The 12,229-nt window shown below is 46.9% G+C and overlaps 2 protein-coding genes across 2 annotated transcripts; one reads left to right on the top strand and one right to left on the bottom strand.

Moving 5' to 3' along the window:
• Nucleotides 1–7,790: 7,790 nt before the first annotated feature.
• On the top strand, nucleotides 7,791–10,098 carry BJ212DRAFT_1498692 (CHAT domain-containing protein; the record flags this gene model as incomplete). The annotated part of the gene is made up of 7 exons (XM_041341559.1): nucleotides 7,791–7,952; nucleotides 7,979–8,467; nucleotides 8,561–8,675; nucleotides 8,891–8,974; nucleotides 9,087–9,211; nucleotides 9,382–10,003; nucleotides 10,043–10,098. The coding sequence occupies 7 exons, from the start codon at nucleotides 7,791–7,793 to the stop codon at nucleotides 10,096–10,098; spliced, it is 1,653 nt and encodes a 550-aa protein (XP_041194049.1).
• Nucleotides 10,099–10,711: 613 nt separating this feature from the next.
• Nucleotides 10,712–11,813, bottom strand: BJ212DRAFT_1348100 (uncharacterized protein). The gene is made up of 4 exons (XM_041335399.1): nucleotides 11,782–11,813; nucleotides 11,580–11,715; nucleotides 11,407–11,525; nucleotides 10,712–11,357 (listed from the first exon to the last, which is right to left on the bottom strand). The coding sequence occupies exons 2-4, from the start codon at nucleotides 11,626–11,628 to the stop codon at nucleotides 10,752–10,754; spliced, it is 774 nt and encodes a 257-aa protein (XP_041194050.1). The 5' UTR covers nucleotides 11,629–11,715; nucleotides 11,782–11,813; the 3' UTR covers nucleotides 10,712–10,751.
• Nucleotides 11,814–12,229: the final 416 nt, after the last annotated feature.

The following is a 12,229-nucleotide window of genomic DNA, read 5'->3' on the forward strand; positions in this document are numbered from 1 at the left end:
TTGGGCACTCACCTTCTACACTGAAGTTGACAACACCACCACCAAGTCCTACGGAACTTTCGCGAACTTTGAAACCAAGTTCAAAGAAGCCTTCATACCAGCCAATGCTGTCAGCACCGCCATGAACAAACTCAGGATGTTGAGACAGACAGGCGACCTTACTTCTTACATCGCCAGCTTCAAGACTCTTGCCGCACAAGCTGGAGTCAAGCAAGACGCCGTCTTAATTACATTCCTCAATGACGGATTAAAGAAAGGAATCGTCAACGCTGTCTATCAGATGGAAACCATTCCAACAGACTTCGACAAGTATGTCGCTGTGGTCATCAGACTCGATAGCAACTACCAGAGGGGTGTTGCATACCGATCTAACCATCAGACCACCACCAAACCCTCAGGACAACACTACGTACCCAGACCGACTATCGACTGACATGACCCGAATGCTATGGAAGTAGATCGGCTCACTGAAGCAGAAAGAAGTGACCATATGAAGAAAGGCTTATGCTTCACATGCCACCAGAGGGGGCATATGACCAAAGTGTGCCCACAGAAGAAGAAGATCCCCATTTGAAGGAAAGAGATGAGCAATAGTGACCAAGAGGATGAAGATACAACGATCTGTCGTCTCGCAGAGGATTTTTGATGTGGAAGACTGGATCGACGTCAGTATCTTCCGATGTACCCATCAGACTTGTACAAAGTATTGGAATTAGAAAGGAACTTCGCGTTCCTATTTCTCTCATCTCCAAAACTCGTCTGAAAACCGTCGAAACAACAGCTGTTGTAGACTCTGGCACCGCTGGAACCTTTATCTCCGAAGAGTTTGTCAAAATCCACAGGATTCATACACACAAACTTTCGAAACCATTCCAAGTCACTACTGCGGATGGAAGTTACGTGAAGGGAGGCGCTATCACCCGATACTGCGTCCTCATTGTCAAAATAGATAACTGATCAATGATCAGGAAATTCAACATCACGCAGCTTGGCCAGTGTGATCAGATCTTACTAGGGATTCCTTGGCTCCGCGCCATGGACCCAGTAATCCAATGGAAAGCGGAGATGCTAGAATTATCCAGGACGGAGAAAAGCGACCAAATCAAAGAAGAAGTCGACAAAGAACGGAAGAAGAATAAGCTCCCCCCTCTTTTTAAAAAAGAAAAGAGACATGAAACAAACCCGACCCTGGTTGTAGCATTGCCAAAAACTGCCTTTGCAGTAGCAGTTGAATCGCCCAAAGGGCCAGTACCTCAAGCCACGATCGAGGAGATCCCAGACGAAGAAACCCTGCCAAACCTTGACCCCATCCCTGACAACGATGAAGAATCTTTCGACACAAAAGAGGACGTATGGACCACAGACTATGTACCACCCGTGTGCGAAATCTCCACCTATCACCTGGAAGATGACAAATTCCTGGTTGAGTACTCCACTGACGCTACTGAGCTCCAGGTAATCACCAACGTCTCGTTGGACACCCCGCTAACCAAAGATGGTACTAGTGTGGCAGAACAACAATCTATGATCGCCCACCTTCCACGGCCCACCGAATACATTAAAACCAGTAACAAAGCACAACAATTCGCGTTGGCCGCCAGGCTTGAACAGAAGAAGAAGTCGTTCGAAGAACTCGTCCCTACCTACCTCCATGATTTCGCCGACATCTTTGCAAAAGATGGTCTGAACCAGCTACCACCCGAACGACCTGGCATAGATCACCGGATAGAAACTAAACCCGGTTTCATTCCCAAAATGTCTAAGGTATACCTGTTATCTGAGAAAGAACGCACAGCGGTCAAGGCATTCATTGACGAGAACGTAAAGAAAGGATTCATCTCTGAGTCGAAATCACCACAGGTCAGTGGTTTCTTCTTTGTAGGAAAGAAGAGCGGAGATCTTCGCCCTTGCCAGGATTACCGGTACATCAATGAATGGACGGTTAAAAACGCTTACCCACTCCCATTACCACTCTCCCTGGTTGCTCGGTTACACAGTGCTAAATACTTCACTAAGATGGACGTCCGTTCAGGATATAACAACATTCACATCCACCCAGACGATCGATGGAAAGCCACCTTTACCACTGAATACAGTCTCTTTGAACCGAATGTCATGTTCTTTGGTCTCTGCAACTCCCCCGCTACCTTTCAGGCGTACATGAATAGAACGTTCCAACAGGAGATCAATGAAGGATGGCTCGTCATATACATGGATGACATCCTTATATTCTCCAATGATCTTACCTCCCATCACGAACGCACCCAACGTATCCTTGAGAAGATCTGACAAGAAAAACTTTTCCTTAAACCAGAGAAGTGCACATTCGACGCTCAGGAAGTGGAGTATCTTGGAATGATTATCCGTCCCGGATGCATAGCAATGGATGATGCCAAGACCAGCAGTATTTGGGATTGGCCTGCTCCTATGACTGTGAAAGAAGTCCGGTCATTTTTGGGATTCTGCAATTTCTATCAAAACTTCATATCTCACTATTCCGACATTGCACGACCCCTGATCGACCTTACCAAGAAAGATGTCAAATTCTCTTGGACAGACCAATGTGCAACCGCCTTCTCCAATCTGAAAAAATGCTTTTTAAAGCAACCAGTCCTTTGAAACCCCAACCCTAGCAGACAATTTGCGGTCACTACCGACGCATCCCTCGTCGCTACGGGTGCAGTATTGCTCCAAACTGATGATAATGGTGTCTACCACCCATGCAGATATTTGTCACAAACCTTGAACCCCACTGAACGAAATTACCAAATCTTTGATCGTGAACTCCTTGTGGTTATTCACGCTCTGACTGAGTGGCATCATTACCTAGAAGGAAATCCCCATCCTATCGTCGTCTTCACCGATCATAAGAATCTGTTATATTTTAGGATAGCCCAGAAATTAACCTGTTGGCAAGCCCGTTGGCAGTTAATCTTGTCATGTTATGACATTGAACTCCATCACGTTGCAGGGACTAAGCTTGTTGCCCCAGACGCTCTTTCTCGCTGACCTGATCATGGATCAGATTCCCTTGACGATAATACCAATGAAACACTCCTCCCTGATTCCATGTTCGTCCGACTTCTCGACATCGAGCTCATGACTACACTCATGAACCCCAACCCCACAGACCCCGACCCTATCTTTACCGCTGCCTCCGACGCCCTTGATGGTCTCTCACTTCCCCCAATGAAGTCCACCCTCACTGATTGGACGATCAATGATGATATTCTTTATTATAAAGACCGCGCCTACGTTCGCCCCGCTGGACAGCGTCTTGTTTTAGAACGATGCCATGACCACCCCACCACCGGTCATCCGGGGCATTTCAAGACTGAAGAATTGGTCAAACGTGACTTCTGGTGGCCCGCTATGGGCACCTATATTCGTAAATACGTCGAAGGCTGCACCCTCTGCCAGCAGATGAAATCTGACACCCATCCGACGACCCCCCCCCTTGTCCCCATTCCCTCTGTCGCCACCGCTCCTTTCACCCAAGTCTCCGTCAACCTAATCACCGACCTTCCTCCCTGTGCTGGCTTTGATTCTGTGATGGTCGTGGTTGACCATGGCCTTACAAAGGGGGTAATTCTTATCCCTTGCACTAAAACCATCACTTCAGAAGGAGTCGCCAAGAAATTCTTCAAATACGTCTACTGACGATTCGGCCTGCACGAGAAAGTCATTTCAGATCATGGCCCACAATTCATATCTAAGTTCTCATGAGCCCTCGCCAAGCTCTTGGAATACAACATAGCAGCATCCACTGCTTACCATCCTCAGACAGATGGTCAGACTGAACGACTCAACCAAGAACTCGAAACTTATCTTCGGATCTATTGCCGGAATCGCCCAGAAGATTGGGTTGAACACCTTCCAATGGCAGAATTCGTGCATAACCACCGAAAACATGACTCCTGCAATGCGTCACCATTCTTCTTAATGATGGGCTATGAACCACGAGCCCTCCCTCATACGCTCCCAAACTCCACTGTCCCCGCAGCAGAAGATAGACTCGCTTCCCTTCAGAAATCACGAGAGGAGGCCCTCTCATGCCACAACCTCGCTATGCAGCGGATGGCTGAACAAACTCACGGACAAAGATACCATCCATGGAAAGTGGGAGATAAGGTTTGGCTATCCAGGAAAAATTTGATCACTCAGTTACCCTCACGGAAACTTGCGCCAAAACGGTATGGCCCTTTCCCAATCACCGCCGTTCTTTCCCCCATCACATTCATGCTCCAACTACCTCCGCAATGGAAAGTTCACCCCATGTTCCATGCTTCCGAGCTATCAGCCTATCGCAAAACTGAGGTTCACGGACTGAACTTCCATGACCCACCACCTGACATTATCGATAACGAAGAAGAATATGAAATTGATGCGATCTTATCGCACAAAGGGACGGGTAAACGAAGATGCTATCTCATATCCTGGAAAGGATATTCATCTGCTAGCAACGAGTGGGTTCCAGAAGGAAATCTCACTAATGCTACTGACACCCTCAACGCCTATAAGAAGGCCCATGGGCTGTAGATTTTCCAACAATGTCATCCATTGAACGACTATGCCTTTGCATCCTCTGCATCGAAGAACTTACCGCTGCTATGAACACTGTCGCAGAAGGAAATGCTCACCCATTGACGCTCCTTGATTATCAAAACGCTACCGCCGCCAATCTTGCCCAGCACACATCATCCCCCATAACGTCACTGCCAACCTCTGACTCCACCCTAACCCTTACCGACGACTCCACTCTTACCAACTACTTCTCGGTCATTGACCAAGTAGAGACAAGCGCTCTATTCGAATCCGCCATCACTTCCCAGCAATACGCTATAGAGATAGACTGCCTTCTTGGAGAACAAGGAGCGATATCTAGTGGCCTCATAATCAGAATCATTAGAGATGCCAGTCTTATTGAACGTACCGCCGCTCTCCTTGATGATGAGCGCCATCAAACTATTTTCCGCCATCTCCACATACATATTCGCAATACTGCGATCCGTCTCCTACCTGAGGAAACCAGAGATGCCATTAGAGAAGCTATCCATATCGTCACCGAGCGTATTGCCCTCGACCCCGTTGCGCAACCACCGTCCCCTCATGTCGCTGTTCCCGTACCACCGCCAGCTCCTACTACAATTACCGTGGAGCATCAGGATGATAATATCCCTCCTATTGCCGTACTTGACGTACCAACTTCTCCTTCTCCTAACCCTGTCACGCATACCGCACGACGACTCCCACTTAAAAGAAGATCCTCACATCTCGCCACTAAACGAGCCACCTCCATCTCCCCAACTAAAGCACCATCTAAACAGTCAAGATCACCGTCCCCCCAAGACCAATCCTCCTCCGTCACAATCGTAAAAACGTCGCCGGTTGACAACAGTTGTATGCCGCAACTGCCATGTCGCCAGGCATTGCCATAAAAACTGCCCTGCATATTACTGCAGAGTTTGCAAAGAATACGCACCTGGCCATTTATCAGTCTTCTGTAGAGAGTTGAAGGGAGAAACAGTTATTCCCTTGGTATGGACTGACTGTCGGTTTCTACGATGCTCTCGCTCGATGGGAGATTGAGCAAGATGGTATCAGCCCATGCTGCTGAAATGGTGCAGACCACCATCACCAAGGAGCAAGACGATCTGCTCTATTCCAACTACGACGCTGACCCTGTGTACTGGGCCAATCAGGATAATTGAAGTTGGTGACTTCATCACTAAATGAGGGGTAATGTTACAATTGTGGTTACCCCCTATCTCTTTTCTTTCATACCTGTGTATTACGTCATGACCACACCTTGCTGTGCCATCATTAGACTAACCACCTTCTATATCTGTATTACATCACGACTGCCGCATGCTGTCGCTAGATGATTCATCCCCTTATCTCTGACTCGACTGATGACGTACTGGTGACGTACTGGTGACGTACTTCCTTATCTCTGACTCGACTGATGACACATACGTACCTGCCCTAAAGGACCCATGTCTATATAAACCTGGTCATGTACTTAGATAGACTTCACTTTAATCTACTAGGTCTTACCTGAACTATCCTTCGCTTAGGACCCCCAATCCTAAGTTGTCTGATAACCAATATTCGAGTCGGAGACACCCTCTCTGACTTGTCTTAAGAACCTTACATTTGTAAGGACATGATCCAGCTTTAGGCGTACTCTTATCGAGTACCTATCATCGCGCCCATCCTAGTTTGCCATAACAAATCCAGCTGCTCAGAGAGTGTTTGCAGTTTTGGTTGGAGCCATAGGAAGTGTAAGTATACTCGGTAAGGTGTGAGTTCAAATATACTGTTAAGGTTGTACTCAAAGGGTAACTGGATCTGAAGGGCTTCAGCCTCAGCTCATGCACTGTGCCCCTTACCTGAGTATTGCCCCTTATTTCAGGAAGGAAAGACTAGCGCGTCCAGAAGGTCAGACGAGTAGTGTAGCGGATCTGGATGACTTCCGGATGAGGGATAAGTATTGTATGGCTAATCTGGATGAGTCCAGACTAGAAACTAATGGTAGTGGACTGTCAGGGACAGAGGCGGATACAGATAGACTATAGGAATCAATCCTAAGTCTCAGAGGGTGACAAGAGTAGAGGTACTCAAGTCTGGAGGACAGGAATGAGCAGAACTAAGATGATATTTGAACTGAGGTACTACAGAAAGTTACAGGAGGTTATATACTATAGGTATCTAACGGAATGATCAATCAGCAGAGTCCGAGGCTATGTACGAAGCATGTGGATAGTCTATTGGTAAGTAGAAACGGATCACAAATCATGAAATGGAAATGAAACATAGGTAGTGGATAAGGGAGCAGGACGGATATACAGATAACCAAAATACCGGAGTTAGGGGGTTACTGAAAAGAGATGAGCGCTGGTTGTGGATTCAGATGAGTTGTGGACCAGACTGGACGAGTGGACAGATTGAATGACGAGATGTTGGAGGGGGATAAGATGTGGATAGCATCGGAGATAAGATGTGGATCTGAGATAAGGGTCAGATCTGAGATCCGGATATGCGGATATGACAAACACCTGCTGTAGTTCATCATTGAATGTCAGATTGCCCAAGACATGGATGTGGGCCATGAATGATTTGCCACATACATGACAAGCAAGACAGTCTCTCACCTGAACAACACTGTAAAGCATTTTCAGTTTGTCCTGGACCACTGTCTGGTTGGCCATCCTCACTGGGCAGCAGTTCTCACCAACTTCATGTGGGCCTGCCTTCAAGGCTACATTCAAAATGATTTTCAAGACATCAACTGTATCACTTCTCTCTTCCACAAAGCCTTGGCATTGCATCTACAGGGCCATCCCAATCATCCATCATCCATCTATCACCTCCTTAACACATTGATCTGGTGCTACAGCAAGGAGAACTTCACCGTCTATATCCAGGAATGCATGTAACTGTCCTGTAAGCTATTGCCACTCTGTCCAGAAGGCACCTACCTTTGTAGCATCATGGAAGGGGCAAATGGTGTTGATTATGTGATCCGCAAATGCAACAAGCTTCTGAAAGATGCATCTAATGAAGGCATCCACCTTTGACAAGTCATACTTAAGCTCTGTCCTCTGGGCAATGAACACCATCCAGAAGTATTCAATGAGCTTGCATTGGCTCTCAGATCATGGTTTGAAACACACAGCAGCATTGATGATCTTGATGAGTGCACACAATGTTGTCATGAAGCCATTTCTCTGTCCCCTGAGGAACATTCTGAATGTGAGACCTACCTGAATGACTTGGCCTTGTCACTCATGTCCCACTTTCATCACCAAGGTAACTCAGATGACCTCAATGAGGCCATCTCTTTGTATGAAGAAGTGCTATGCCTGTGCCCTGTTGGGCACAAATATCATCATTCCACATTGGGCAACCTAGGAGCTGCCCTCTACACCCATTTCAACCAGTGCCATGATGTTAACAACATCATCAGATCCATCAGCCTTCAGCCCAAGGCACTGACATTGTGCCCCCTGGGAATCCATATTGTTATTACATGCTTAACAACCTTGCTGGCACGCTCCAAACCAGATATGAGAAATTGAATACCAGTGAGGATCTCAACAAGGCCATCAACTTCTACTGGGATTCACTTCAGTTAACACTGCATGGCCATCCACATCACCATACTGGTCTTTCCAATTTGGGCTTGGCGCTCTGTTTTCATTTCACACAAAGTCAGAAGAATGAAGAGGTCGAGGAGGCCATTCAACTCTCCCAAGAGTTATTGGAGGCTTTGCCTTCACTGCACCCAGATAGATATTTCAGCTATGTGTGGCTGATGAATGCCTACTTATCTTGTTACCGAGTGCAAGACAAGTCTGTTGACTTGCCACTTGCTGTAGAGAACTTCAGACTGGCATCACAGCATCCCACTCAAAGACTCCTGGAACGCATTGGGAGGGCCATAGAATGGATTCACCAAGCAGAAGTTTATCAACACAACTCTACTCTTCAATCATACTAAACATGCTTGGAGCTCTTTGACAACCATGTGATGACATGATCAATGATTATCTCACAGCATGAGGCTGCAACTGTTTTTCATGGTGCACAATCACTGCCAGTTGATGCAGCATTGTGTGCCATACATTGTGATGATCTGCAACAAGCAATCAAACTTGTGGAGCAGGGTCATGGTCAGCAGTGGTCCCTAACCTCTTGAATCAGGACTCTGCTGGAAGACCTGAAGCTTGCAAGTCTGGAACAAGCTCACAGGCTCTCAGAGATCAACCAGCACCTGTCTGATGCTCAGGGTTCCGCTGGCAGCACTAATCAAGCTGCTGCTGATCAAGCAGCAATACATTACAGGAGACTTCAGCAGCAGTGGTAGCTGAGATCTGTAATCTTAAAGGTTTCTTGTGGTTCCTGCTCCCACCATTGTATGGAGACTTGCAAGCGGCAGCACATCATGGTCCAGTTGTCATCCTTATTGCAAGTCAATACTCATGCAGCACCATCATTGTCCCAATGTCAGAAGAGCCTCACCACATTCAATTCCCATGCATCACTCTTGTACATCTGGAGAAACTTAAGAATGACTTTGCCAGGGAGATATGACAGTGCATCTTTCATGCACCCAGAGGAGATGAGGAAGGAACTCCAAGTCCTCTTGCAGACAGTATGGGATGAGATCATGCTGCCCATTGTCATCGTCCTCCAGCATAATTTCAGAGTAAAGAGTGGTTCTCGAATCTGGCTGTGTCTGACTGCAACCTTCACTTCCATTCCTCTCCGCACAGCTCACCCCTTTCAAATGAAGGCAAATGGACAGTGTGAACTGTGCCTGGAGGACGTCTATATCTGTTCTTACATGCCAACACTTTCAGCTTTGATCAAATCTAGATAATGAAGAACTGTGCAACTCTGTCATTTGTTGCAATCGGACAGAGTTCACCAGGTGTGGGGCAAGGCAAGGCACTCTTGACTGTCAACAGCAAGCTTGGGCTCATCTGCAAGCTCATCCCTGCAACAGTCAACCCCACCACTCTCTCTGGCAATGGTGCCATGCGAGCAAGTGCACTAGATGCTTTGCAATGCAACACTTGGGTGCACCTCACTTGTCATGGAAAGCAGGACCATGAGCAGCCTTACCATTCATGTTTTGCCATGAGAGACAAACCTCTGATGCTGCTGGACATCATGGAGAAAGACATTCCTCATGCTGAGTTTGCATTCTTGTTGGCATGTCATACTGCTGTTGGTGATGAGAAGATGCCCAACAAAGTCATCCACCTCACAGCTGGACTCCAATTTTCAGGATTCAAGAATGTCATTGGCATGTTGTGGGTAGTCAATGATGCTGTCACAAAACATGTTGTCAAAGCTTTTTACAAGAACATGGTCAAGGGTTTGGAAGATGGTGATGTGATGGACTGTACGAAGGTGGCCTGGGTACTCAACTGTGCTACAGATGCTGTGAAGATGAAAGTTCCACTCAAGCAGAGGATGGTTTTCATTCATATCAGTGTGTAGTTTTATGTCATGTTGCTTTCAACTGGTATAGGTTTTCAAATTGTCAACTTTCAATCCTCTTTCATCCTATTGGTGTACCTGTCATAGGCTGTTGTAGATATTGCATTTATTTTGTATGGCATACCCACTTCTTACTTTCATATCCACACTCAGAAAAGTCTTTGCAGATCCATTAAATAGTGGTATTCAAAGTTTGCACCTGTGCTGAGAAAATGAGCCAAATGCCAGCAGCATGGAATACTTTTCAAACTCCATCCTGCTGTCCTGCCCATCAACCAGCCATCAATGTTGTTGTCACTGTCAACCTTGCTAGTGTTATCTGATCCCCAATCACTCTTTATCTAGAAGATGGCACATGCTGCTAGAGGTTGAACTAAAGGGAATCACGGTCAATCACAATCCAGGCAAGCAAAGGGGAAAGCTCCTGCACACATAGTTTCACCAGCAGGTGAATATGATGGCCCACACAGTCTATAATGCCATATTGATACATCAAATATACTATAACTACTGTACAAGTGGGATACATCAATGTTTTAGTTCGCGTGGTGCGGAGACAAGAGAGGCCACGTGCTACACTGCCACTGCCGCAAAGTCCTAATTCTAACCCTACACTCGTACCTCGCTTCGGGGTAGAATATCAACTGTTGTTAACAACATGGGCACGGGTGACTCTATATAACGTAATCGATCATCATGCAAGTCGTCAAGGGTATGGACCGTATGTAGTCAGAGCAGGTTCAGTACACTACCGCCCACAGACATGACAACAAACTAGCACCTAGACAGGCCATTGTAAATATCCCAACAACCCGCTGCAGTTCGAACCATGCGTAAGTGGCGATACCAAGAATTGCCAAGATAAAGCCAGCGCCACTTAGCGCCAAAATCGTAAAATAGCACCGAGTCAGGAGATCCAGCGGGGGAGTGGACGTCCTGGATTGAATCCGGAGCCCCGTGGGTAACTGAAGAAGGGACTGTACAGCATACAAAGGAGGGATGGCTCTAAGTAAGAGCTGCTTTCCATCAATGCTTTCGTGGTGAGTACTAGAACGTTTTCCCAGCTCGTCGGTTTTCGTAACGGGAGGAGTCTCTGCTTCAACGATCTGGTATCGAATTAGAGCAAAAGACGCTACGTATCCGAGAATTGCTAACGCAAGCTGTAAGTGCCTTGCGCTTCCCAAACCATCTCGATACTCACAAGAACAGCCATGGAAAACGAGGGCACCAGTAAAACATGCATACACCAGTTCCACAGATTCCTCACTTGCATTAAGTGTCACCTGCGGTGTGGAGGACGAAGTAAGGGTGAAGAGCTCTCCGTCGATGGAAGTAAGAAATGTCGTCTGACGGGTCGTTCAAGATTTATGGAACCACAGTCGCTCAATGGCTTACTATAAGAGTGAGCGTCTGGAGTCGATGCATCCATGCTGCCACAAGCGCCGAATCTTCTCCCGTAGTTTTTTTTGCATCCTTTTGAGTCTTTTCGCGGACTTGTTCATCACGTTGACCATCTGTGGATTTCTTAAAATTTCTGCTTGATTAACAGAATGTGATCAAATTCATACCAAAACTGGGCCCTGGGTCTGCTCGTTCGAGGTCTCCTTGAGTAGACATGGCTTGCAGATTGATATGCGTGTTCACGAAAACAACGTTGCGTGCCAAGTGTCCCTGTGAGTTAGGCGCCTGCAGTGTCTAGTTAGTTAATATAGCTGGCCGCAAGATTCCTTACGGAAGTCTGACGTTGCAACGCTGAGTGCCAAGTACTGAGTACTGAGTGTCCACTGGATTGACAAGACTTCTTGGACACACCGTTTATATACGTCTTGTGCCCAATAGCGCTGGACCCTAGAAGATTAATCAACTGACTGCCACTGCGGATCTCTTGGCGTTGATATTACGGAAACGGCATAATTCCACGTAGATGCGGAGCAAGCTTCGACAGGGTCCACACCGGCGCATCAGTCCACCATCAGTGGTTCCTACCTAAGTAGGCTGACCCATCAGCCGCCAGTCATGAATATAAATCACGATACGTTATGCTCGGGTAGACATGTTTACGGCTAGCAGACAATGGGTACATGATGGAGTGATCATGATGACATTCGATAAGAAGCCTGTCCAAGTGCCCTGCATCGAACTCGCATTTATGAGAAAATTGACCGCCCTTTGGGTGAGGTTTGCAGTCCAAAGAGATGGCGTAAAAATTTATTCGTCG

This window comes from Suillus subaureus (assembly GCF_016647635.1).
Source record: "Suillus subaureus strain MN1 chromosome Unknown BJ212scaffold_12, whole genome shotgun sequence".
NCBI classification, from domain to species: Eukaryota; Fungi; Basidiomycota; class Agaricomycetes; order Boletales; family Suillaceae; genus Suillus; species Suillus subaureus.

Excerpts from the sequence above, each read along its gene's own strand:
- BJ212DRAFT_1348100 (XM_041335399.1), bottom strand. The coding sequence starts at position 11,628 with ATGTCTACTCAAGGAGACCTCGAACGAGCAGACCCAGGGCCCAGTTTT. Across the intron at positions 11,526-11,579 it reads AGACCCAGGGCCCAGTTTTG|ATGGTCAACGTGATGAACAA; the intron begins GTATGAATTTGA and ends AGAAATCCACAG. Across the intron at positions 11,358-11,406 it reads TCCAGACGCTCACTCTTATA|ACGACATTTCTTACTTCCAT; the intron begins GTAAGCCATTGA and ends ACGACCCGTCAG.